This window comes from Myotis daubentonii, chromosome 18, assembly GCF_963259705.1.
Source record: "Myotis daubentonii chromosome 18, mMyoDau2.1, whole genome shotgun sequence".
In the NCBI taxonomy this organism is placed as follows: Eukaryota; Metazoa; Chordata; class Mammalia; order Chiroptera; family Vespertilionidae; genus Myotis; species Myotis daubentonii.
This window is the reverse complement of record NC_081857.1, coordinates 9,816,297-9,843,153: the sequence shown is the minus strand read 5'-3', so window position 1 is coordinate 9,843,153 and position 26,857 is coordinate 9,816,297. Positions and strand designations below refer to the sequence as shown.

General features: G+C 54.0%; 1 protein-coding gene and 1 long non-coding RNA gene across 4 annotated transcripts; both read left to right on the top strand.

The window, feature by feature from the left end:
* Window positions 1-24,979, top strand: SLC41A1 (solute carrier family 41 member 1). 3 transcript variants are annotated; one of them, XM_059674338.1, is made up of 11 exons: window positions 1-338; window positions 2,816-3,845; window positions 12,225-12,332; window positions 13,430-13,501; window positions 14,083-14,227; window positions 14,384-14,530; window positions 15,354-15,501; window positions 16,798-16,877; window positions 17,971-18,105; window positions 18,398-18,546; window positions 22,422-24,979. In XM_059674338.1, the coding sequence occupies exons 2-11, from the start codon at window positions 3,471-3,473 to the stop codon at window positions 22,605-22,607; spliced, it is 1,545 nt and encodes a 514-aa protein (XP_059530321.1). In that variant the 5' UTR covers window positions 1-338; window positions 2,816-3,470; the 3' UTR covers window positions 22,608-24,979. The 3 variants fall into 3 exon arrangements, with proteins under 3 accessions (XP_059530321.1, XP_059530319.1, XP_059530322.1); XM_059674336.1 differs by lacking the exon at window positions 1-338 and adding an exon at window positions 748-1,167; XM_059674339.1 differs by lacking the exon at window positions 1-338 and adding an exon at window positions 1,313-1,444.
* LOC132220786 (uncharacterized) lies at window positions 19,795-22,414 on the top strand. Its single transcript, XR_009449864.1, has 3 exons — window positions 19,795-21,404; window positions 21,666-21,745; window positions 21,976-22,414. It is a non-coding gene; the product is annotated as an uncharacterized LOC132220786 (long non-coding RNA).
* Window positions 24,980-26,857: the final 1,878 nt, after the last annotated feature.

The following is a 26,857-nucleotide window of genomic DNA, read 5'->3' as shown; positions in this document are numbered from 1 at the left end:
CCCAGGCTGGAGGGGAACACCCCTCTTTGATCCCACGAGGTGCGTCAGGGAAAGTTGGATTTCGTTTGGCCCGGGATGGAGACACCTCTCCCCACGCTGCCACCGGGACCAGAGGAAGCCGGGCTCCGCTCCGCCCCGACCTCAGGTGGTGCGCGTGTGACCCCAGCCGAGAGCCTGACCTCTTTTCCCTCCCGCCCGCCCATCCCCACCCCTTTCAAGGCCGGGACTTTATTAAGGCCGGTTCCGTCCGGGCTGAGCCATCGGCTTAGAAGAAGGCGGGATCTGGCGGAAGCTCGCGGCGACCAGGCAGCCGGAGAGGAGCCGTGACCAAGAACGAGGTAGGGACGGTCCTCCCCGAGGACGGAGCGCGGGAGCTCCGCGGGAGTTTCCCCGTCTCCCCGCAGGCCGAAGCCCCAAGGAAGCGCTCGGGTAGCCAGAACAGGCGCGCCCTGGGCGCACGCCTTTCGGGGGCGAGGGAGGCCCGGGGAACGGTGGGCCGGCCCGAGGGAGGTGGCACAGCGCGGCGATCGCCGGGCAGCGGGCACCCGGGGCTGTGGCCGAGGGGCGCAGGGACCCGCGCGAGCGCCGCGCGGCGGGGACCGCCCGCTCCGGGTTCCCGTCACCCGCGCCCCGGGTTCCGCGACGCCCCGCCTCCCGTTGCGCAGCGAAAGAGAGGGGCCGGGAGAGGCGGGGCCCGCCCCTCCTCCGTCCCTGATTGGTGGCTGCTGCTGTCCGTCCAGAATCTATTTTTGATGGAGTCGGGGGGGGCCACCCAGGGTGCCCCAGATCACGTTTGCCACTAGCAGCCAACCAGTCGGGCCCGAGTCCGCGGGCCAAAAGCGATTGGGGGCGAGCGAGCTCGGCCCCACAGTCCCCCGTACGGCTGCCCCCCGCCCGAGCCCGAGGAGGTATATCCTGCCCCACCGGCCACCTCCCCTCGTGGAAGCGGAGCAGCGGCCTCGCTGTAGCGCAGAGGCGAGATGTAGCGAGCCGGGGGTCGCGGCTGGACGCTCGCCTTGGCTGGGAGTGTGGGGGGGCACGCCGGGGGCCGAGGAGGACGGCCGAGGAAGAGGAGTGATGAGAAGAGGGGGCACCCTGCCCTCCCCGAGACCACGGGCCCTTGCTGCCGCTCGCCAGGCGCCCCCCTTCCTCCTAAGCGAGGAGCAGGTCAGTCCCCTTGCGGGGTGGGGGGCGGAGGGCGGGAGTCCTGGCTCGCAGCGCATTTGCTGAGTCCGAATCGGGGAGAGGCGAGGGAGGACAGCCGTTTGCTTCTCCCCCTCCGTGGGTTTGGGGATAGTAAAACGGGGCTTTTGTGTCCCCTTCTCAGGGCATCCTGCTTCCGTTTTTGCTTCTTTCATCCCAGGGCCTAAGGCCTGTCCGGAGTCTCTCTACTGGAAGGAGTGGAGTTAGGGACTGGCTTCTCTTCCTGCCCGGCTCCTTTCAGGTTAGGTGGCCTGCGTGGAAGACGGGGCGAGGGAGGAGGGCCAAGTCTTAGCAGACTCAGAAAGTTTCCTGCCGCAGGAGCAGTGGACTCCCTCGTGCTCAGAGGTTTCCTCTCCGGTGAGGGTCTTTGAAAGGACCACAGCCTCGGTTAAAGGAGCCTGGAAAAGGGAGTCCTGGCGGCTTGAGTTGACAGAGAGAAAACAATACTCATGGACCAGTTGCTGGAATTGACCCACCCTTTCCCAAGCCGGAGTTGACTAATTGTGTGTTTGGAATACTTAAGGACCTATTCTTCTTAACCTCGGGAAATTCTCTTTAAAAGTATATTTTCACTTTCTAAAAGCTATTCTGGTGAAATGGAATAGGGTGGGATCAAGGCCTGGGGACTCCTTTAGGCAAAAAAAAAAAAAAAAAAAGTGGGTTCATTACAGCCAAAAAGACATACACTCGGGAGCAAGTACATTTTGGTTTATGCTGCTTTCTTTCTTGTTTTGCTTGGTTTTGTTGTTGTTTTTTAGTTGGTGCTTTTGTTTTTTAAGAATTCCACTATGTCCAACTCTCAGCAACCCTGGGGAACAGGACGAACCAAGAGAATTGAAATGTGTGCATAACAACCAGTAGTTTTACCCTCTTTCTCTTCAAACTGCGATAACTCCCGTGTTCCTATCTGACAAGCTCACAGGGCCCAGAGCAGGGGGAGAGAAGCAGAGACAAGAGGCCTGGCTCCAAGTCAGCGTCTGAGCTTTTTGTAACACTGTTGACTCTCAAGGGCAGGAGTGGGGAGGCCTCTGGCTCTTGGCCTCGGGCTGGCAGGCTTGCCTCATTGCCCAGGGAGTCCTCCTATTTTTTTTTTCTCAGGGGCTCGGGCGCTTGGGAGTCTGGGGACCTTCGCTCAGTGATCAGATTTTCCCTGTTTAATGGCCCTGGGTGGCTGTCTTGTGATTGTAAACAATCATGTTCTACAGTGGGGTGTCTGTGTGGCAGAGTCTGTGCCTGAATGTGCAACTGACTCCCCTGGAAGACCACATCTAAATAACCCCAGGTTCTTCGCGAGCATCCAAGAAGGGGTGTCCCCCAGGACATCCCTGCCCGCCCCCCCATTACTGAGAAGACAATGCAAGGTCTCCTGCACAGCGTCTTCCCCGTCCCAGGCTGCTCACCACTGTGGGTGAGCCCTGTGGAGCGGTGCGTTGCTGATTGGGAGGGTGGCGGGATGGTGCCTGCTGGGCCTCCAGATGTTGCCATGCAGGAATGGGTCATTTTAATGGCCAGAACAAACTCTTGGTCTTATGCCTGCGTTTGTGCCTCCCAGTACGAGCTGCCCTTTGCTGGATCATAACATTCTCTTCTTCTTGTCTTCCTCCCACTTAAGGTATTCCACGCAGTTTCTCGTGACTTGAAGGACCGGGGATTCTGGGAGGTTCCAGGTCTTCCCGGGAAGGAAGGAAATCTCTGGAAGAAAGGAGAAAGACGACAGGCACTGCCCCGGGACCAGCAGGACCTGAGAAGCTGTGGGAAGCTTAAGGACACCAGCCAGAGGCGCGGGAAGAAGCCGCAGCCCCAGACCCACGCTGCCTTCGGAAAGAACTGAACTCAAACCACTTTTCATGAAAGAAGGGCCGCCCCAGAGGTTACCCCACATTTGGCTGGGCTCTTCCACTCTGGACGTCCCCGCTCGGAGCAACCTGCTGCTGAGAACCAAAGAAGATAAGAGGCCTGATTCATTTCCCCCCAGCCCAGCGCTGGACAACAGGAGTCAGGCGTCTGCACCCCTAGTGGCTGGCTGCGGGGGCTGGTGAGGAGTTTCTGGTTCCCTCCAGCCTGCGGCTTCAGTGCTTGATGGGGCTGCCTGTTGGTCGATCAGCTTTTGCAGCACCTGGTAGGAGCGGAGAGCCGTGGGAAGAGGTCCTGCGGCACCCGAGCCTGGGTGCACCCCAAGACTAAGTTCTTTCCTGAGTTAGAGAGGGAGAGAGAAAGCGAAAAAGAAAAAGGAGAGAAGTTTCCCCTTCCTGTTTTCCCTTCCCGTCATGTCCTCTAAGTTGGAGCTGAAGGACATCCACCAGCTGAACGGGACTGGCCCTGCCGCTTCACCCTGCTCTTCCGATGGCCCCGGGCGAGAGCCCTTGGCCGGGACCTCCGAGTTCCTGGGGCCTGATGAGGCTGGGGTAGAGGTGGTGGTGATTGAGTCTCGGGCCAACGCCAAGGGGGTGCGGGAGGAGGACGCCCTGCTGGAGAACGGGAGCCAGAGCAATGAAAGTGACGACGTCAGCACAGACCGCGGCCCCGCACCACCCTCCCCGCTCAAGGAGACCTCCTTTTCCATTGGGCTGCAAGTGCTCTTTCCCTTCCTCCTGGCAGGCTTCGGGACTGTGGCTGCGGGCATGGTGCTGGACATCGTACAGGTAGGACCGGGGGAGGGCAGCTCTTGATCGTGAGTCCCGGGGCCACCTGTCCTTCTGAGAAACGGCCTCTTGGCGCTTTCTCTCCACCTCCAGTCGGAAGCAGTTGCTGCTTCCTAGAATACGGTTTCCTTTTGGATCAAAGCCTCAGTTTCTTCTTGGTCTAGTTACTACAGACGCCTCGAGAAAGCCCGGTAGCCCCAGGGAAGTGGTCAGGGCAGTGTTGCTTAACGGAAGCAGAACTGGTTCCAGAGCTGGGGCTTGGAAGAGGAGGATGGAATGGGGCTGTTGCCGTTCCTCCTGGGCATTCCTGCTAAGCCCGGCTCAGCAGGAGACATTTCCATGGGTCTCTACTTTACGGTTCCTTTTCCCTTCCCTTGAGGTTTCAAGGATACCCGTAGTAGAAAGCTCAGTTTCAAGTCTCCTTTCCATCCCCCTGCTGGGCAGGAATTTGCCTGGCTGCCAAGAGGGTCTCAAATGAAAAGGGAAGGTTCTTAAAGGCACTTTGTGTTGCTTATCTGCCTGTAAACTTGGCAGGATCTTGGGGCATGGGGTTGGGCACATGCTGTCTGCTGCATGGTTGGAGGGGGGTGGCATGGTAAGTCATAGAAGTGCTAATTCTGTGACATAAATGGGGGTAAAATGTAACCAGGCTTGGGCAAAACTGTCTTTGCTCCTTATCTGTCTTCATGAACCTGCCTTGGACAAAGAACGCTCTTTCTTTTTCCTTTATTGATTAAGGTATTACATATGTGTCCTTATCGCCCCATTGCCTCCCCACCCCCTAAAGAATGCTCTTTTTGAGGCTACTGGGTAGAATTATGGATAAGAATTGGTAGATCCTGGAAGAGCCAGGGATATGCTATATTAGTGTATTGTGGGTTAGGACTTACCCAAAACCTCCAGGTCCAAGAGATAAGTCATGTCTTCTTTCTAGATAAAAGTTTTGAAGGACAATAAGGCACACAGAGCTTTCTGACGATGCCACATTTAACTAAGTCAATCACTAGCAAATATTGCTGCTGAGTACTGGGCTTTGTCCTACGTATTCAGAGAAATACCAAATACTGCGGCTGAAGGAGATCTGGCCTTTGTTTTTGTTTTGTTTTTTAATATGTTTTTATTTATTTCAGAGAGGAAAGGAGAGGGAGAGAGAGATAGAAACATCAATGATGAGAGAGAATCATCCATCGGCTGCCTCCTGCACACGCCCTACTAGGGATCGAGCCCACAACCTGGGCGTGACTGAAATCAAACCCAGGACCCTTCAGTCCGCAGGCCGATGCTCTATCCACTGAGCAAAACCAGCTAGGGCTGCTCTTTAGGACCCATCAGTGTCTGTGACCATGAAATCTCAGGAGGATATGGAGCTCAGCATCCCTCTCCTGTGCCAAGCCAACCCTACAAATGATGCCTGTGGTGATGCAGAGTCCTGCTGATGGGTCTCCCCATGCTCTTGTCCCAGGAAACTGAGGGTAGTTGGTTCTAGGTGGTTCCTTCTTTGACTTGAGCCCTTCAGGAGAACCCTGCACCTTCAGGGGCTAACGAGGATGTTATTTATGTCATGCCAAAGTGCCTTGTACTGCCTCCTCACCCCTAACCTGTTACCTTGAGAATTGTTCCTCATGCGGGTGAGGAAGCCAGCTTGGTGCTGGGAAGGTCAGCTTTGGATTCCGCCCCAGGGGCTGCCCCTCCTCCTAGTGCGGTGAGAGTTGGGTAGCAGTTTCTCCACCTTTTCCATCCCTTTCCTGTGTCCTTGGTTCTCAGTTTTTAGAGTTTTTGAGTTCTGATTTGGTATCTACAAAAGGGTATAGAACTGGGGTCCAATGGTGAACTGGAGAGGGTTGTCTTTATTTTCTAGATATTGGTATGGGGAGCATTTGCTGGGCTCCTCAAAATGCTAACCATCTCCATTTTGTAGATAGGGATGTATGGCTTAGAGCAGTTAGGCAACTTGCCCTTGGTCATCTGACTCCGAGCCTGACCATTAACCTCTATGGCCTTCACCATGGCCATGATTCACCAGTTGATTTAAGAGTCTGGAAGGAGCCCTAATCGGTTTGACTCAGTGGATAGAGCATTGGCCTGCAGACTGAAGGGTCCCAGGTTTGATTCCGGTCAAGGGCATGTAGCTTGGTTTCGGGCACATCCCCAGTAGGAGGTGTGTAGGAGGCAGCTGATCGATATTTCTCGCTCATCAATGTTTCTAACTCTCTATCCCTCTCCCTTCCTCTCTGTAAAAAATCAATAAAATATATATATTTTTAAAAAGAGTCTGGGAGGAGTCTGCTCTCTTTGTCTTCCCCTGAAAAACAGGGTGGACTGAAATCTGGAACAATTGGAGTTATATTCTAAAACAAGCAAGGACAAAAGTTCTTAGAGGGCCCCCTGCCTTCCCTTCCCACATACTATGAGAGTTGCAGAGCTGGAAAAGGCTTCTGACATCTTGCCTCACCCCCACCCGACCCCCACAAGCCTGGGACATTGAGAGATCTAGGTAGGGAACCTCTGGAGCCTGCCCAGCACACCCACAGAGGGCCGAATTTGTCCTTGGCGTGGCACCTCAGCTCGCTGCAGAATTAGGCCCAGTTGGTATGGATGACAATGGCTGGATTGTCCTCGTTGCCTTCCCCCAGCCTCCCTACCACAGCTGGGCTGGAGCAGGCCCTGCAGAGAGCTGAAGAGAGCATGGGAGAGAGTGGGTGCAAAAAGAACAGGACATGAGACCACAGGGAGATTCTTAATCCGTATCCAGGGGGAGCGAGAGGGGGGCAACTGACCATCGCAGATTCTGGAAGAGCAGGTGATGTCTAAGGATTCACACCTGCATTTCCCTTTCACAAGCTAAGAGAGCCTTCAGTGGGGCCTCATCTGGGGGTTCCTAAAGACGGGGGCCGTGGGGAGGAGGTGGCTGTAAAGTGTCCCCCAGTGTCTCAGAGCCCATGTTGGTGCAGATGTTTCCTGGGCCCAGGGCCCCCCACCTTTCCCCACTGCTGGGGAAGGCCCAGTCTCTTCCTCGAAAGCCCATTTCTGTCTCCTCTTATCTGCCCTCCTCTCTACTCACTGTGTACAGCCAGCTCTGCTGTGAGATAGGGGCTGGCACACTGGCCTAAAAGCAGGAAAAGGGTAAATGGACTGCTATTTGCTCCCACTTCCCACGGTGGCTGAATGTTCCTGCAGCACTTGGGAGGGAAACAGGACTGGGCCCAGTGTTGGAACTGAAGTGGATTGGACATGGGAGCCTCCCTGCTGCACAGGCCTTGGGCCCCCACCCCCCAGCTTGGGCCTGGCTGCTGCAGGGCACCTCACTCCCTTGTTCTGTTAGCCTTTTGAGGAGTGGGGGTGGCAGGAGGTGGTGTGCGCACCTTCACTGGAATCCCCAGCTTTGTTAAGAGGTCCTTATTGTAACGTACTGCTCGCTCGCTGAGGACCCCAAGGAAAGGAGACCCCCCTCCCCCAAGCACCGCCTTCTCTGGCTTCTATACCTGCTGCGTACGTGGGAGCATCTACAAAGATGAGAGTGGATGGCAAGCATGGGCTTGGACGAGTGGATTGGGAAAGGCATTCTCTCCTGCCCGGCCTGCTCCCATGGTGGTGGGCACTCCTGGGCATGACACTCGGTTCCATCTCACTTGACCACCCCTTTCTCACAGTGTCCAGCTCTCTATCCTGGCGTTGCCCCTGAGGCCCTTCTTGGACAGCTAGAGGACACCTGCAGAGTTGTGTGTGTAGGTGGCTCAGACAGGTGGAATACTGGGCTTACTCCAATCTGATCTGCAAGGTCAACTCCAGCCCTACTTCCCAGGGTCTCCTCAGCCGGGTGCTTAGAGCTTATCTCTACCAATTTTAGTCTTAATGTTCTCACTCCTATTCTTCCTGGCTGTGACTTTCTTCCCCATTGCTACCCTCCAGGGGGGAGGAGGCTCAGGACAGAACACTCTAAGGCAGGCAGGGGGGAGGGGGAGGGGTGGAAGGACAGAGGAGAGGGACTGGCAGGGCCACTGAGGTGATTTGCTCTGAATCAGGATTAGTTCTGAGTGTGGGACAGGCAGTCTCATCCCTCACCCCCAGAATATCAGGGACCCGTGAGCCCCACCTCCATAGGAAAGAACTGGAAAAGGAGTTGCATTTTCTGAGAAGCAGTGAAATGTGTAGATCCCCCCCCGCCCCCCCCCCCCCCCTCCCCCCCCCCCCCACCCCCCCCCCCCCGCAGTGAGGGGCCCTGCTTCCTGGAACGCATCCTTCCTCCACCCCCAGCAGAGCAGGAAGGCGTGGGTGAAGGTTTGGCTGAAGGCTGGGCTGACAGGGCTGACGGGTTTGACTTCGCGGGCAGGCACTCCCAGCCAAGATGAACAGGATGGGCCTGAATTAGGCCCTGTCTGCCCTGCCACATACAGTACTATGGGCTCCCGACTGCTTCCAGGCTGCCCCACATCACCATCTCTTCCCAGAGCTCTGTGTGTGTGTGCCCTGAGCTGCGTCTTTGAGAGGGCTTTGTGGGTAAAGAAAGCAGGTGTGTAGGACTTGGCTGCTCTGACCCAAGGGCCAACTTGGCTTCACCGGGCTGGGCTCAGGGTGCCTGAGGTTGCTGTATGCTGTGCGGATTAGGGGACTTGCATAGGGGCTGTTACTGTGGCTGCTTTTCTCCCCGCCTGCCTGTGTCTCCTCTTCGCACTATTAAAACCGTACATCTTCTCGGTCCTTGTGTAATTAAAAGGAGAGAGATAGAGAGAGGGGGGGCATTTGGGGAATGCTGATAGTGGCTGCCAGGGGGGCTTAGCTGAGCCTCATATATTATTTTTCTTAAATGATTATAAAGACAAGCAATATTCCTTGGAAATGGTTCAGAAACTATTACTTGCAAACACTCAGAGCATTTCTTTCCGGGCTCTTTCCTCTTTCACCTGGCCAGTGCATATGCATTACATACACCTCTTGGAGAACAGAGCTGGGGCGGGAGGGGGGGGGGGGGGCGGGGTTGTTGAAGCTGTGCTTACAGAGGCCTTTAAAAGCCCACAGTAGGCCACCCTCCTGAGTAGAGGGGAATTCTTCCCTCTCTGAACTGTTGTCCAGTTTAGGTGAGGAAAGAGGAGGTGAGCAGAGCAAGGCCGGTCCTGCAGGGACCTGGAACCCCAGGGTTATGCACAGCATCCAAAAGTGACAGCCCCGAGCTCCTCCCGGGCCCACATGGCTCACTGTGGCTGCCTCTCTCTCAGGCCCTGGGGTGAGAGGGGATTCGAACCCTTCCAGCATTTGGAGGGGGAGGCTCTTCTTGTGGGTGCCTGGAAGCTCAGCAACTGTTTCTGGGGGAGAGGGGGTGCAGGGAAGAGGGTTTCTGAGAGGACTTCCCTAAAGAGAGTCCTAGGCCCTCCACCTGTGAGGGGCCAGGCCGAGAGCCCAGGTAAAGATAGATAAGCCCTAATGAGATGAGAGCACGTGCGCGCGCGCACACACACACACACACACACACACACACACACGCGCGCGCGCGCACCCAGCCAGCATGGCTCAGTGGTTGAGTGTCAGTCTATGAACCGAGAGGCTGCAATTCGATTCCCTGTCGAGGCACATGCCTGGGTTGTGGGCTTGATCCCCAGTATGGGGCATGCAGGAGGCAGCCAATCAATGATTCTCTCTCATCATTGATGTTTCTGTCTCTCTCTCCCTCTCCCTTTCTCTGAAATCAATTAAAATACATGTTTTAGCCCTAGCCGATTTGGCTCAGTGGATAGAGCATTGGCCTGTGGCCTAAAGGGTCCCAGGTTCGATTTCGGTCAAGGGCACATGCCAGGTTGCAGGCTGGATCACCAGTAGGGGGTGTGCAGGAAGCAGCCGATCAATGATCTCATCATTGATGTTTCTATCTCTCCCTTTCCATTCCTCTCTGAAATCAATATAAATATATTTTTAAAAGTATATATATACAACACATATATATATAAACATATATATGTTTTAATCCCTCCCCTCTCTCTCTTGGAGAGGTCCTTGCCTTATAGGACCCCCAGTGTCCAGCCTCACCTGGTCTCTAGTCCTGGACCAGCCCTCTCTGATATCCTTGATCATTTTTTTGTTAATTGTGGCAAAAAAAAACCCACATAGCATAAAGTTTATCATTTTAACCACTTTTGAATGCACAGGTCAGTAGTATTAAGTACATTCACATTGTTATGCTACCATCACCACCATCCATCTCCAGAACATTGTCATCTTGCAAAATGAAAACTCTGTGCCCACGAACCACCAGCTCCCCTTTTCTCCCTGCTCCTACCCACTGGTACCGCCATCCTACTTTCTATTTCTATGACTTTGACTTCTTTAGATACATACAGAAGTGTTTGTCTTTTTGCGTCTGGCTTATTTTACTTAGTACAATGTCCTTAAGGTTCATCAGTGTCGTCGCAGGTGACATGATACACCTCCTTTTTAAGGCCAGATAATATCCCATTGTATGTATATACCACATTTTATTTATCTATTTATCTACCAATGGGCTGTTTCCACTTTTTGGCTATTGTGACTAATGCTGCTATGAGCATGGGTGTACAGAGGTCTGTTTGAGACTCTGCTTTCAACTCTTAGGGATATATTCCCAGCAGTGAGATGGCTGGATCATGTGATAGATTCTATTCTAATTGTTAGAGGAATCGCCATACTACATTCCATAGTGATTGCATCATTTTACATTTCCACTAACAGTCATAAGGGTTCTAATTTCTCCACATCCTTGCTAACACTTGAGGTTTTAGTGTTTTATGTTGGTTTGTTTAATATATTTTTATTGATTTCAAAGAGGAAGGAAGAGGGAGAGAGCGATAGAAACATCAATGATGAGAGAGAATCATCGATTGGCTGCCTCCTGCAAGCCCCCCACTGGGGATCGAGCCCACAACCCAGGCATGTGCCCTTGACCGGAATCGAACCTGGGACCTTTCAGTTCACAGGCCAATGCTCTATCCACTGAGCCAAACTGGCTAGGGCTGGGGTATTTTTTAATAGTAGCCATCCTAATCGTTGTCGGTCCGATTTGCAACCTTGCTCGTCCTTAACTCTAGAGTGTTGGTGCTGGAATTGCCTTTAGAGACCCTTTGACCTGGTCCCTGAATTGTACATTTTATAGTCAGTAACTTGAGGTCCTTGTAACTTGCCTAAGGTCCCCCTTGGTCAATGTGGGGAGGATGTTGGAGAGACAGCGTGAGGCCCCTCCCTGGGGTGTCTTGTGGGAGATCTAAGGCTGTCAGTCCAGGACATTACAGCACGTTGCCTCAGCCTCTGTACTTCTGCCTAGTCACCTGCCCCCTCCTCCCTCCCCAAAGTTGAAGTCTTTCCATTCTCAAAACAAATAAAGGAACCCACGTTGCTGCCAAGGCCAGGGAGGGAGCCGAAATCCCAGCCTTTTTCACAAGTCTTCCGTTTCAGTTGCCACTAAAGTAGCTTTCAGATAGCCAGTCCTGGCTCCCACTTTTCCCCCTGAGCACTAATGGGTGCAGTGCCCTCTGAACCTGTTTCCTCATTTACCAAATGGGGTTAAAAATAGCCCCTACCTCACTAGGTTGTTGATAGGGTGGAATGGAAAATGCATGTAGAGCGCTCGGCCTCGCACAGTCTGCGTGATAGATGTTTGCTGGAGGACCTGGGGGCGAGCCAGGCCTCACAGTGTCGGGCTAGAACCCGTCTCTTCCTGCCTCCCAGCACTTGCGTCCCCTCACTGAGAGGTTGGGAGAAGTTTGTAGGGTGAGAGAGTGCAGAGGCAAAATAAAACGCCTCTCACAGACCAGCATTTTGAGGTTTGGGGGCCACGGTCTTGATTCAGACCCTGTTCAGAAGGAAAATTGTGATGGCTGAGGCCCAAAGCCCTTAGAGATAGAAACCAAACAAACCCTAATCTCCTCAGCCCCGTGGAGCCCAGCTCTCAACAGCTGAGACAACACTACCCAAGGCTGAGGCCGCAGAGAAAACGGACTAAAGGCAGAGGGGTTGGGGATTGCAATTTGAGGGGGAACCTCAAAGGAACTTGGGGTGTCAGCCACCTGGGGTGGCTCAGCTGTGTGGCTCTTCACCGTTCTCTTCCCCCTGGCCGAATAGAAGGCAGTGGAAGTAGAGCCAGGCTAGGGTCTCCTGACCAGAGAAGCCTCTACATCTACGTCGCCCCTGTTCTGGGGGGGGGGGGGGGGCGGGGAGGGGGGAATGGGGGTGACTGTGTTGTTTGAGCACCATGGGCTTGGTTTGGCTCCAGGGTTCTGGGAGGAAAAGTGGCTGATGTGCTCACTCCCTGCTGATCCCACTTCCTCCTCAAGCCCTCCTGATTCCTGACTATCTGTTCAGCCTCGAAGCCGGCCCCTTGGGGCACTGAAATTCCTGAGATCTGTTTTCACCTTGTAGCACTGGGAAGTCTTCCAGAAGGTGACAGAGGTCTTCATCCTGGTGCCTGCACTGCTGGGGCTGAAGGGGAACCTGGAAATGACCCTGGCATCGAGGCTGTCCACCGCAGTGAGTGTCCTGGCCCGGAGGACTGGGGCAGGCAGGACTCTGGGCAGCACGGAGCCAGGCCGGGAGATCGCTACTGGCCTCCTCAGCCGCCCCGGCCTGGGGTGTGGGGCTGGGGTGGGCAGGTGTAGGGAGATCCCGGGCTGGGTGTCCTGCTCCTGGCAGGGGCTCCCTGCTCGAGTGGTTCCCAGGCTCGGTTTCTGGATGTCTCAGCCGTCCCTGGACGCTTGCCCCCTCCCCCTCCTGTTTTGCAACCCGCCTCGTGACTGTTTATGCAGCTTTGACAGGCAAGCATCATGCTGGTCCCTCCACCTGCACAGATGGGGGCCGCCTCTGATCTCCAGCCCTACTCTGCAGCTGGGCCGGAGCAGAGCCAGGCCTGCCCCGCCTCTCCCATCCCATTCCCTTTCCCCCTGGGCTTTGGAGGAATAGCCGGGGAGGGGTGCTCATCACCCCCACCTCCCAAACCCCTTAGATCAGCCCTGACAGTTCAAAGGCTGGACCAGATACAGGACCAGCGGGTAGGAGGTAGGGGGCAATAAAACTCAGGAGGCAGGGGAACCAGGTGGCAGAGATGTCCCTGCATGGCTCCCAGTCTGGAGAAGGCAGCAGAGAGCAGTGGTAGCCAGCCTGCTCTGCCCCAGCTTGCCCTGCTCTGGCCTCCTGTGCCTCCTCACTCCTTCCCGAACACACTTGCGGCCACAGTCCTGCACCAGCACCTAACCTTTCCTTCCTTAGGACAGCAAGCGGGCTTCAGAGCTGGGGATCCATCGGGCCATTCTCACCCATGCAGGAATGGGCTGTCCTGATGAGCAGGGCAGAGGGTGCAGTCTGGGGTGGGCAGGTGTCGGGGGCAGCTCTCCTGAGAGGAGGAGACTGCCTTAGGAGCCCCCTTCCTGCCACCACCCGCCACAGGAGCTCAAGGAGCCCCTTCCCTCTCACTCTAGCCCCCCGTTCCTGCTTCACTCTCCATGGGGTCGTGTTCTAGTCCCAGAGTCTTAGGGCGCATGCACTGCTTCCTGAGCCAGTTGGATGCTAATGTTCTGAGCTGCAGGCCTTTTCCAGCCTGGAGTTCCAGCCCCCTGTCCTCCCTCTCCCAGGCCAACATCGGGCACATGGACACACCCAAGGAGCTCTGGCGGATGATCACTGGGAACATGGCCCTCATTCAGGTAAGACGGCAGGAACCAGAGAGACTGGGCTGGGCGTCCTCCTTGGTCAGGGTTGGAAAGCTTGGGCAGCCTCAGCTGGGCCCCGAGTGAAGTTCCGGCGTCCTGCGGAGCTGGCTTCTCCGAAAGCAGCTTTAGGAGGGAACCAGGTTTCCCAGGAAAGCAGCCAAGAAACTCGGTATCTCAGTGTCAGTTCTGGGCTCCCACTGCTGCAGGGGCTCATGTCCCCACAGATCAGACTCCGAACACCGGAGTGCTGAAATGTCCTTGACCGCCCTTGTCTCATGTCCCCTTGAGGCCCAAGCCTTGTCTCTGGGCTGAATGAAGTCCTAGGCGCCTTGAACCTCGCCCCAGTCCCCAGAGGAACACTCATTCCACCAGTAACATGTCCTGGACTCCTGCGGGGTGCACTGCACAGTACTAGTGTCTGGTGTGAAACTAAACAAACAAAGACATCATTCCCGCTTGGGAGGACTGGACGGGCCCGCCCCACCTACCTCCTGGGCTGCAGAGAGCCAGGACAAGGTCTCAGCTAAGAAGCTCTCTGCTCCCAGTGCTCTCCACTTACCACTCCCCCTCCTCAGGTGCAGGCCACAGTGGTGGGCTTCCTGGCGTCCATTGCAGCTGTCGTCTTTGGCTGGATCCCTGACGGCCACTTCAGCATCCCGCATGCCTTTCTGCTGTGTGCCAGCAGTGTGGCCACAGCCTTCATTGCCTCCCTGGTACTAGGTGAGGAGGGAAGGGAAGGGGAGGAGGCTGCGAGGGGAAGGGAGTAGGGAGAGCTGCCCCAGAGGTGTCACCTGGGCCTGGCACCTCCAGTCTCTCTTTGTGTCGCTACCCCTCTACCTCTTCTTACCCTTCCTGGCTCCTCTCCTTCCTCCCCAGGTATGATCATGATTGGGGTCATCATTGGCTCTCGAAAGATTGGAATCAACCCAGACAACGTGGCCACTCCCATTGCTGCCAGCCTGGGTGACCTCATTACCTTGGCACTGCTTTCAGGCATCAGCTGGGGACTCTACCTGGAGCTGGGTGAGGATGAGGCTACCGTGGGTGTGAGCCGGGTGGACTCCTGGGTGGGGTTGGGAGAGATGGTTAGTGTATATGCAAATGTGTAAGCATTTCTTCTGCGTTCTTTATTTGATTGGAATACAGTTGTAATAACTCCCCACCTTAGAGAATTGAAGTTAAGTGCTTATCTCAAGTTCATGCAGGTAGCAGGGGCAGGATAGAAAGTATCAGACAAATATGTATATTCCTGCTGGATTATTGCTTCCCTTGGAGGGGTAAGGTGTACAGCAGGGGTCCTCAAACTTTTTAAACAGGGGGCTGGTTCACTGTCCCTCAGACCGTTGGAGGGCCGGACTATAGTTTTAAAAAAAACTGTGAACAAATTCCTATGCACACTGCACATATCTTATTTTGAAGTAAAAAAACAAAACGGGAACAAATACAATATTTGTATTTGCACGTGGCCCACGGGCCGTAGTTTGAGGACCCCTGGTGTACAGGGTAAAGGAAGGGAACGGAAGGCTGGAATCTGCTTGCAAAATGGAGAAGGGGAGGGGAGAGAGTGATTTCTGGGGATCAAAGCAAGAAACCTAGAATCTGGTCTCTGCCCCTTATGAGTCCAGTGCTGGGGAAGCTTTCAGCCTTGGTTTTCTCATCTACAAAATGGAAAAGCCTGGCCCCACCTATCTCCTGGGCTTACAGTGAGAATCAAATGAGGTTATGTATTTCCAGGCATTTAGTGTGGGGCGGCTGTTGATCTGTTGGGATATTTGCAGGATCAGCCAGGGGGAGGCTGGGAAGAGGGAGCCACGGTGCTCACCTCCATCTGATCTCTGCTTCTCAGAAAACTGGAAATACATCTACCCCCTGGTGTGTGCCTTCTTCGTGGCCCTGCTACCTGTCTGGGTGGTGCTGGCCCGGCGGAGCCCAGCCACAAGGGAGGTGCTGTACTCGGGCTGGGAGCCTGTCATCATTGCCATGGCCATCAGCAGGTAGGTTCAGGCCGTGGGTGCGTACCCCCACCCTCTCCACCCTGCCACAGACTCCCTTTTAAGCCTGAAGAGAGGGAGCATGGCACTGACCCCAGAAATGCCTTCAATAGTGTGTCAGTCACTTGTCCTTCTATTATAGATGACAGAAACCATCTGAAGAGGGTTTCATTGAAAATCAGAATGCATTTGGCTCAGGGAACTAAAAAGGCACAGCTGGATTCAGGAGCAGAAATTATATCATTAGGGCTCCAGTATTCTCCATCTCTTGGCTCTGCTTTTCCCTGTGCTGGCCTGCAGTTCCGGTTTATACTTTTCTACTTGTACTAATTCAGTGGTAAGAGAGATTCTTTCTCTCAACAATTTCACAAAGTCCCATTATAAAGTTTCATTGAGAAAAAATAATAATCTATATATTTAAAAGCCTAAGCGACCGAACAACTGGTCGCTACGATGCGCACTGACCACCAGGGGACAGATGCTCAACGCAGGAGCTGCCTCCTGGTGGTCAGCATGCTCCCACTGTGGAGTGCCACTCAGCTGACCGACAGGCGCCAGACGCCAGGCTCACGGCTGGCCAGCGCAGCTGCGGTGGTGTGAGCCTCTCCCGCCTCCGCACAAAGCTACCGAGCGGCAGCGGCAGGCGCAGCGGGGCCAGGATGAGCAGGAGTGGCACGGTGCCTGGGCTCAGGCTCCTCCCCGGCCGCCTGTCACTTTGCGCACTACTACATCAAGGGGTCCCGGATTGCGAGAGGGCACGGGCCAGGCTGAGGGACCCCACTGGTGCACAAATCCATGCACTGGGCCTCTAGAGATAATAATAAAATAAAATTTCATTGGCTCTCCTTCAGTCACATGATTATTCCTGAACCAATCACTGTGGCCTTGGGGATGCGATGCTTTGATTGGATGAGTTTGGAGCCTAGTCCTCATTGGAGTAATGTCATGTGAACCACAGCTACTGAGTTTGAGAGAGACCATCCCCTGAGAAAAGGGAAATAAATACTGAACAGGCAGGACAGCAGAGGATCTCACAAGCAGGTTGCCCTATGGATGGTGCCTCCAGCCAGCTTGGGAGGTGGGTGCCATCAGCTTGCTCAGGGAGCACTGTGACAGCCGAATGTTATGAGCAGCAGCTGGTTCTGGCAAAAGAAGCAAGGACTGGGAGAGCAGGGACTCCTGAGAGCCACCTTGCTTCCCTTCCTGCCCACGGCCAGATGGGCCTGCCCCTCTCGTGCCAGGGGCTGGAACAGAACCCCGTAATGGCCTTTGTGTCATTTTGTCTTTGTGTCTTTGTAGCGTGGGAGGCCTCATCTTGGACAAGACTGTATCAGACCCCAACTTTGCAGGGATGGCTGTCTTCACACCTGTGATTAACGGTGAGGTTTGGCCTCAGCAGCCAGGGGAAAGGACGGGGCAGAAGAGGATTTGGGGGGCTTTGCTTCAGTCAGGGTTCTAGCAGGCAAGAGAACCCAGCTCAGTTAGCTCAAGAAGGGAGAGCCGGGAAGGACCAACAAGAGATGCTGAGGCATCCAGAGATGAGCAGCAACAGGAAGCCCTAGTTCTCAAGGGGCAGGGGGAGGAAATAGTGTGACAGAAGCCCAGAAAGAGCCCTCCTCTGCCCCCAGCAGGGGTAAGCCACAGCCACAAAGCAGAGAGGGAACAGGAAAGAAATACCTGGCCCCTGTCTCTCCTCCCACCCTTTCTGATCACCTACTCGTGCCTCCTGTTGAACAAATCTGATTAGAACAGGGGTGGGCAAACTTTTTGACTGGAGGGCCACAATGGGTTCTTAAACTGGACCGGAGGGCCGGAACAAAAGCATGGATGGAGTGTTTGTGTGAACTAATATAAATTCAAAGTAAACATCATTACATAAAAGGGTACGGTCTTTTTTTTTTTTTAGTTTTATTCATTTTAAACGGGCCGGATCCCGTAGTTTGCCCACGGCTGGGTTAGAAGCACCATCCCGGAGGTTGGGTGGTACAGTCTGTAGAGTCAACCTCTCAGGGCTCAGAGCAAGGCAAGGGGAGCAGGGAATGGGTGGGGATGGGATGCCAAGGAGAGTAAGCATAGTTCCTGGGCGCCAGATTCCAGAGCGCAGAGCTCAGACCTGATCCTTGACATGGGTTACCAGAACCATTGGGTCCCTGGGTCTGCTCAGAGCTTTGGCGAGGGCCCGAGGCAAGCAGGGCCTCATCCCCCGGGCTGTGTGCGACAGCAGGTACACACACCCCGCTGCTGGAGAAGTCAGGCTCCCTGAGTCGACAGATCTGCCTGTGTCCCTTCCTGCACACGCAGCCGCACCAGGGGCGCATGAGTCCGCCACATCTCCAGAGCGGGGGGAGGGGAGGATTGGAAGACTCCTGGCATGGGGGTAGGGGGTTGTCTTCGTCTTTCTTCTCCATGTCTCACTCTCCTCCTGGGGACTCCTCCCGCCCCCCCATGTCTAAGACCCTTTTGTCTCTGCAGGTGTCGGGGGCAATCTGGTGGCCGTGCAGGCCAGCCGCATCTCCACCTTCCTCCACATGAACGGAATGCCCGGGGAGAACTCTGAGCAGGCCCCTCGCCGCTGCCCCAGTCCTTGTACCACCTTCTTCAGTCCTGGTAACAGCAGCGTCCCCACCGCCTGGGTCTTCTCCAGCCCTGGAGGGAAGGGTCAGCAGTCAGTGAGCTTCACTTAGGAAACAGCTGGGCGCAGATGCCAGCTGTCATAGTGGGCACAGGCCAGGCAGGAAGGCTCTCCTTTCCTGAGAACCCCTGGGGGCTGGGACCAGGGGATGGAGAGGTAGAGGCAGTCCGCTGCCTGCTGCCCTGGAGTGTAGCGTGGTACCTCCTGGTGTTGAAAGACCTTCTGGGGCCAGGTTTCCTCCTCACCCCTTCTCTTCCTCGCTCCCAGATGTGAATTCTCGCTCGGCCCGGGTCCTCTTCCTTCTCGTGGTTCCAGGACACCTGGTCTTCCTCTACACCATCAGCTGTATGCAGGGAGGGCATACCACACTCACCCTCATCTTCATCGTCTTCTACATGACAGCCGCACTGCTCCAGGTACCGGCTGGCAGGGGTCCAGGGGCCGGGCCGCCCTGCAGGGGTGGGAGGGGAGGCCCCGGCTTGGCCCATCAGACACTCTGCGCCTCTTTCTCCGGGACTGGATGGCAGATAAACACTGGACAGGGGCTCGGACGCACAGGCTGTAGTTCCAGCGCAGTCACGAACACGCTGTGTGACTTTAGCCCAGTGGTAGAATGATCTCTGAGCCCAGTGATGGATGTGTTTGTACGTTGAGAGGAATGAGCCAGAGGTGGTGGTTTTCAGCAGGTGGTGGTAGGGCGCTGAGCAGGTGCGCTCTGGCCACAGAGCTCCCCGTGGCTCTGCTTTGCATACCGGGCTTCCTCGGGAGATTTCGTATAAATAAAGGGTTTCCTGGCTTGAGAAACCGTTGAAACCAGTGTGCTAGGTAATCCGTAGGATCCTGTCCAGCCTTGCCATTCTCTGACATTCTCCCTTGTTGTGTTACTACGTTTTTCAACATTTTATTTAGAAATAATTATATATTCACAGGGCAGTGGGAAAAAAATGTACAGAGCAATCCCATGTACTGTCCACCAGTCTCCCCCAGCGGTACCCTCTTACATAAGGATAGCACGATGTCAAAAGCAGGAAATCAAAGCTGATACAATCCACAGAGCTTATTCAGGTTGCACCTGTTTTACATGCACGTGTGTGTGTTTAATTTTGTGCAGTGTTATCACATGTGTAGCTTCATGTAACCACCAGTACATCAAGACACAGAACTGGTCCATCAGCACAGGCTCCCTCATGCTGCCTCTTTATAGCCACACTCACCCTAATTATTACATTTTAAACTTGTAGAGATTCGTTTGTGAATAGGTAACAACAGTCACATTACAGTTCAAACATTTCAAAGGTTCATAGTGAAACCTCAGTGAAAGGTCTGCGCTGCCCCCACCCCCACCCCCAGCCATCCAGTTCTCTTCCTCCCGGGCCATCCGTGTATCCATTTCTTTTCTTTTTTTTTTTAAATATATTTTATTGATTTTTACAGAGGGGAAGAGAGAGGGATAGAGAGTTAGAAACATCGATGAGAGAGAAACATCGATCAGCTGCCTCCTGCACACTCCCTACTGGGGATGTGCCTGCAACCAAGGTACATGCCCTTGGCCAGAATCGAACCTGGGACCTTTCAGTCTGCAGGCCGACGCTCTATCCACTGAGCCAAACCGGTTAGGGCGTTTTCTTTTCTTTTTTTAAAAAAAATATATTTTATTGATTTTTTTACAGAGAGGAAGGGAGAGGGATAGAGAGTTAGAAACATCGATGAGAGAGAAACATTGATCAGCTGCTTCCTGCACACCCCCCACTGGGGATATGCCCGCAACCAAGGTACATGCCCTTGACTAGAATCGAACCTGGGATAGAGCAGGCCAACGCTCTATCCAGTGAGCCAGACCGGTCAGGGCCGTGTATCCATTTCTTATATGCCCTCCAAGCTGTTTCAAATGCATATAAGCAAACATACCTATTTTTCTTACTTTCCTCTTTCTTTTACACACAGGTAGCCCTGCCTTTTTCACATAACTATGTGTCTATCACAGAGATCATTCCACATCAACATGTAAAGAGAAGAGCACCCTGATATTTCACAGCTGCATTCTATTCTGTTCTAGAGATGCTCCCTAAGTTCATTTAACCAGTCCCTATTGGCCATCGCTTATCCCTGCACCCCTTACCCCCACCTTGAGAAAGGCTGTGGGTTGGGACATCTTGACAAGGGCCGGGCTGAGAACCCACCACATGCAGTTTCCCCGAAGCAGTCACCCAGGCCACCACGTTCCCTTGCAAGTGCACTTGGTGGGAAAGAGGAGTTGTGTGAGGCTGGAGGTTAGCCCTTGGCCTGCATTGGGAAGGATAAGCCTTAACTCACTATCCATCTCTGCCCTCTTCTCCAGGCCTATGGAGGGGCACGGCCTGGCACTGATCCCCAGAAAGGTTCTTCCTGATCCTTTGCTGCCTCCTCAGCCATGTGTCCCAGGGCCTGCCCGGGGCTGGAATGTAGGGACAGCTGCTGCCATTCCATTCCAGAGCGCGAAGTCCTCCTGCCATGCTCTTCATTTGGGGCTCTGCTGAAAAGGGTGTGAAGTTATGGCGGGGAGGGGCTGGCCCTCACCCAGGGTCAGGGCCAGGGCCACAGGAGTACCGGGCAGCTGTGCAGGGGAGGGGGGATGAAAAGGGTGCTAAACTGTAAGCACCGGCCCCCTGGAGAGAAGACAGGAGAACAACCAAGTTTGCCTAAAAATAGGTATCAACTCTAGTTTCTTTCTCCTGCGAGAGTGTCTGCTTTCTGCATCTGCTCCCCTTAGGGCGGAATTTACATACCACAGCATTCGCAAAGTACCGTCAAGGGTAAAACCTCCCCAATGACTGTGCTGGAGCCTTCCCGTTAGAACCCATTTCATTCTCAGCCAGGTGCAGTGATTTAGGGAGCCCACCTGTCAGGGAGGGTGCAGAGCAAATAGAAGATGTGGGCCTGCCCATCGCATCTAAATGCATTTCCCACTTAAACCTGCGTGTGAATCTTGTTTAAATGCAGATTCTGATGCAAGAGATTGAGGGGCGGGGGGGGGGGGGGGGGGGGCTGAGACTGCATTCTAACAAGCTCCCAGCTGCTGCTGCTGGTCCTGGGCCCACTAGCAGGGTTCTAATCCAGATCCTTCTTAGCTGTCTGTAGTAATGGCGGGAACGCAAGGGCACAGAGAGACATCGGAGCAGCAGGTAATCCAAAGTGTCTTTCGAATTGCTGTGCACTGTCTGCTTTCTGTTTAGCAGACTTGTTCGTGATTCTGCTTTGCTAAGACTAACATTAAAACACACTTGCGCCCTGACTGGTTTGGCTCAGTGGATAGAGCATCGGCCTGCGGACTGGAGGGTCCCAGGTTCGATTCCGGTCAGGGGCATGTGCCTTGGTTGTGGGCACATCCCCAGTGGGGGCTGTGCAGGAATCAGCTGAATCAATGTTTCTCTCTCATTGATGTTTCTAGCTCTCTATCCCTCTCCTTCTCCCTTCCTCTCTATAAAAAAAAAAAAAAATCAATAAAATATATATTAAAAAAAAAATTTTTTAAAAAACCACACTTGCGCTCTTTGAGCCACAACAGCAGAATGGGAGAGTCAGGCGGAAGCCAGCCCGGGACCGTCAGCTGTGACGCAGGCGACTGTGCGGACAGCTGTCTCCAGCACTGTTCTTTTTTTTTAATACATTTTATCGATTTTTTTACAGAGAGGAAGGGAGATGGATAGAGAGAAACATCGATGAGAGAGAAACATCGATCAGCTGCCTCCTGCACACCCCCTACTGGGGATGTGCCCGCAACCAAGGTACATGCCCTTGACCGGAATCGAACCTGGGACCCTTCAGTCTGCAGGCCGACGCTCTGTCCCCTGAGCCAAACCGGTTAGGGCTCAAGCACTGTTCTTATTCCACTCGGCTCCGGGGAGAAATCCCGTTCTGAAAAGCCAACTCCTGCCCCTGCCCCCTGCCAAGCTCCTGGAGACGCCAGCATGGCGGAATTGGAGTGACCCGAGAATAGGGTGACCTAGAATTAGAGGCGAGAGGGCTGGATTCCTGTGGCACGTAGGGTTTCCGTCAGGGAGCGGGACGTAATGCTGACCCCGGAGAGTAGAGCATCTTCCTCTCTCAAGGGCTCACATTATGCCTGTCGTCTATTCAAGGTGGTAACTGCGGGGTGAGAACAGAGAGGTCACCCTGTGGAGAGGTGAACTGCCCCAGCACCAGGACTGTGGAGAGCCAGGCCTTGTGATGCAATGGATGGGTCCGATCCAGGGGCCTTTGGCTCCCCCTGGAGAGAGGGAGGGCCCTAGACCGAACCCTTCTGTCTCCCCAGGTGCTGATTCTCCTGTACATCGCTGACTGGATGGTGCACTGGATGTGGGGCCGAGGCCTGGACCCCGACAACTTCTCCATCCCGTACTTGACAGCTCTGGGGGACCTGCTGGGCACTGGGCTCCTAGCACTCAGCTTCCATGTCCTCTGGCTCATTGGGGACCGAGACACGGACGTCGGGGACTAGCCTGGTCACTCAACCTTCTCCCCACCCTCTGCACTTTCTTTATGGATTTTGTCTTTTGTTCCCCTCCCCCCACCGTACTCCACACTCCCACCTCTTTCTAGGACTTCACTTTGATACCGAATTCTCATTATTTTCAATGGGAATTTTTATACATTGAGCCAAGTTTGTACAGCAAAAATTCAGGCAGGACAGAGGGACTGAGGCAAGCAGTACAAGTAGATTTTTGAGACAGTCACCAAGTGCAATTTCCTGGTGGGTGCCTCCAGGTGAGCTGGACTGGGGCAGGGTTTTCGTCTGGGATCTGGGATCATGTTTTGGCAAACTTAGCTTTGGCCCTAATGAGAAACCCTTTGTGAGTTGGCTCTGGAGGTTTTTTTCTGTTTTTTTTCTTTTTTGGTTGAACAGAGGGATAAATATATCCCCCTCCCCCCTTCCCCCTCACACACGCGTATACACTTTTTCTAGAAATGGACCAACTTCAAGGCAGGAGACAACTGCTCTTGGCTCCATATAATCCTAGCCCTGCTCTCCGCCCTCTGGACTGGGCCCTTCTCTCTCTGAGAGACTAAGGTGGCCTGACTATTCAGACTGTGCTCTTGCCCCTGGCCCAACGGCTGGTAAGCACCACCAGCCCCTGCCAGTGATCTTTTTGCAATCGATTGTCACATTCAGGAAGAAATGAGCAGTGGCCTGGTTTCCTTGTTGACTCATATTCACCCATAGGTTTGCCAAGATCTGTATCCTCTCTGGGCCCAGAGGACCAATTCTTTATCTCTGTTCAACCTTCATCTCTAATTGTCTCTAAGCACTACCTTCCCCCAGAGTTGGCCAGATTGGGTTCCAAGATTAGGGGCAGGGATGGGTATGTGGAGAAGGGTTGGGAGGTGGAGGGCCACAGGGATGTCTCGCTGCTGCTGTTTCTCCTGAAGACACATGGTCACGTGCCCACCTTAAGGCTGTCACTTCGCAAAATCCCTCATTCTGTCACCCCGTGGCAATCAGCTGTCCTATTGCTTGAATTCTGCCCACGTTCACCATTCATTCATTTACTCGTTCAACAAGTACACGGCCTCCCTCGAGGAGTGCTGCCGCAGGCATGGTCTGAAACATCCATTGAGCAGTATTGATTGCGTGCCTACTGCGTGCTAGGTACTGTGCCAGGCACTGACCAGCCTGTGGGAAGGGAAATACAGCTCCAACCTCACCTCATTCCCCAGATAAAGGCCATGTGCTCCTTTCGTTTCCGCGCTGTGTCTGCATGTGTATCACCACGCCAGGTTCTGCCTCTGGATCTCCCTCCTAGATGCCACCTGTGTAAAATGCTGACCCCAGCTACAGCTCCCAGCCCCGTGGCTCAACCAGTGTCCATTTCTCTAAATGTCCCTTCCTCAGCTTCCCTACCCTCTACCTCTCTTCACCAGCCACCCAAAAAAAGGATTCAGAACGAGTAGACTAGACATCAACTAGCTGCCTCTACTTTTCTCTGCCTAGCACAAGGTTGGGAGAACACTGGAGTCCCTATCTTACCGACATGTTACTCTGAACAGATCGGAAATCTGTCCACACACATGTACAAAGTCTGGGCGTTTTGGATGCAGGTTTTTTTCCAGCCTCTCTATCCACAGCCTTCCCAGAAACCCTCCTCTGTCACCTGAAGGACCCACCTCCAGGGAAAGGCGAAGGAATGACCTTGTCTCTTACCAACACCATGCCTTATCCAGGAACTTGCCCTATACCTCCAGACTCTGTCTTCTCTCTCCCTCCGTTCCCACCCAGGCCACCTAGTGGAGCTAGAACCTTAGAATCGGAAGGAATCGTAGAGGTTGTCTAGTTGGAATTGTGTCCAGCAGAGTTCATTAACACCAGCCTGGGCTTGTCTCTGCTCCTCAGGCCTTGCGTCTTGTCCCCCGTCTCCAAGCACATTTGTACACACTCTTCTTGTACAGGCACCAAAACCAGCTCCTCTGCCCCTGAAGCTGTGCCCTGTGCTCCCCAGTCACCCCCGCCCTGTCGCTCACCCCTTCCTCATCTCGGCCAGGCTGCCCTGGAAGGCTCTGGAGCTTCTTTGCTGAAAAGGCAGGGAGGTAGGCGCGCCCCCAGTCCTGAGAGTGTGTGAGCGGAGGGAGGACTGTGGGGTGAGACGGCACGAAAATGGAGTTGGCTTTCATGGGAGATTCATTGATGTTCCCTGATGGCACAAACCGCATGTACTTTCGGCCTGGCTGCAAGGAGCGACATTGGTTTACTCTTGTATCCTTAAAAAGTTACAGAACTGTGTCTTAAGAGAATTATTTATAGTTACTATAACTGATTTGACAGATGTCAACATAACTGATAAATTATATTTGGTAAATAAAGAGGACGTTTATTTAGGTGGTTGGTTCCTGTGTGTCTCGTCAAAAAGCAGCTTCAAGAGAAAAGACAAATAAAATCAGCTTCAGCTATTGTTTCGGGCCCCTCTGTTGTCCCACCTCCCTCAGACGTGGAAAGGGGCCAAAGTGTGACAGGAAATGAAGCATCTCACCCTGGCTGGTGTTGCTCAGGGGTTAGAGCATGGGCCCACACACCGAAGGGTCCTGGCTTTGATTCCTGGTCAAGGGCTTGTACGTGGGTTGCAGATTCCATCCCCAGCCCTGGTTGGGGCGCAGGCGGGAGGCAACGGATCGAGGTCTCTCACACGGATGTTTCTCCTCCTCCCTCTCCCCCTCCCTTCGCTCTCTTCCACTCTCTCTAAAAAGTGATGGAAAAATATCTTCGGGTGAGGATTAACAGAAAAAGAAACAACTCTGAAATACAGAGATATGTGATAGAAAACACATCAGTCATTTATTGAAAACACACGTGGTCTATTCAAGGTGGTGCCTGTGGGGTGGAGAACACAGGTGTGCGGTGGCCTTGGTTGCAGTATTGTGCCAAGAGGTGAAGATTCCTTCCTGCAGAGGTACCATTTGGTTGGGTCAAAATAATAATAGCTGTTACCTGTTGAATATTCACCATATGCCTTCACTGTAAGCCCTTAGGAAATGCACAGTGGACTGCAAAGGGTTTGGAGTCAGGCCTTGGTTCAAACCCCAGCTCTTGAGTTTGCGTTTGTGTGAGCTCAGGCAAGTTATTTGCCCTCTCTGAACTTTAGTGTCCCCATCTGTACGAAAACCTATTTCCTCGGATTATTAGGAGACGTCAATGAGATAATATACATAAAATACTAAGAATGCCCAGCGCTTAGTAAACCCAGAAATGCTAGTCAGTGGTCAAGGGGGAGGGAGGCCAAGGACTAGTCACCAGGCAATGTCAGCCCGTGACCATAGGTGGCGATCGAAGGCGGCTACAGGAGCAGGCAGGTGGAAAGGACACTCGGCCAGGTCTGGAGGGTCAGGGAACTCCTGGAGGAAGCCTGGAGAACCAGGAGTTGGGAAAGTGGGTAAAGAAAGAGCCACCTGTAGGGAACAATAAGCAGGGAGTGAGCCTGGTTTTTTTGGAAACTACAAGCAGTTCCGTGTCACTGGAGTCTGGAGGACAGAGGCGACAACACCACATCTTCTGAGGCAGATACACATGTTTGTGACAAAGCAGAGTCACAGGGGAGCCCCACTCAGGCTGTCTGACTACAAAGATTATGCTGGAACCGCTGGACCCAGGACACGTCCCCACAGGAGGTGGCAGTATTATCAACACTAATAAAAGAGAAACATGGTAATTGGCGTACGAGCTACCCTTTTCATTGGCTAATCAGGGCTATATGCAAATTAACTGCCAACTAAGATTGGCAGTTAACTGCCAACAAGATGGCGGTTAATTTGCATATGTAGGCACAATGCAGGGAGGCGAAAGGGAAAGCAGGAAGAAGCCCCCTGCCACTGACAGTGATTGGAAACCCAGGGGGAGCTAAGAGCTGGGGGGCAGGGCAAAGGCGGCCCCAGGGCCGCCTTTGCCCTGCACCCCAGCCATGATCGGAGAATCAGGCGCCTTTTCTGCCCTGGCCAGTGATAGCAGGAAGTAGGGGTGGAGCCAGCGATGGGAGCTGGGCACGGTCGAAGCTGGCAGTCCCAGGAGCTAGGGGTCCCTTGCCTGGGCCTAAAGCGAAGCCCACAATCGCGGGACTGCTGCAGCTGCCGGTCCCCGCTGCCCGGGCCGGACGCCTCAGTCAGAGGCTTCCTGCAGGGGCAGGGGCGGAGCCCGCACGATCGCAGCGCCACCCGCTGCCACTGCGGGTCCCCGCTGCCCGGGCCGGACGCCTAGGCCAGAGGCGT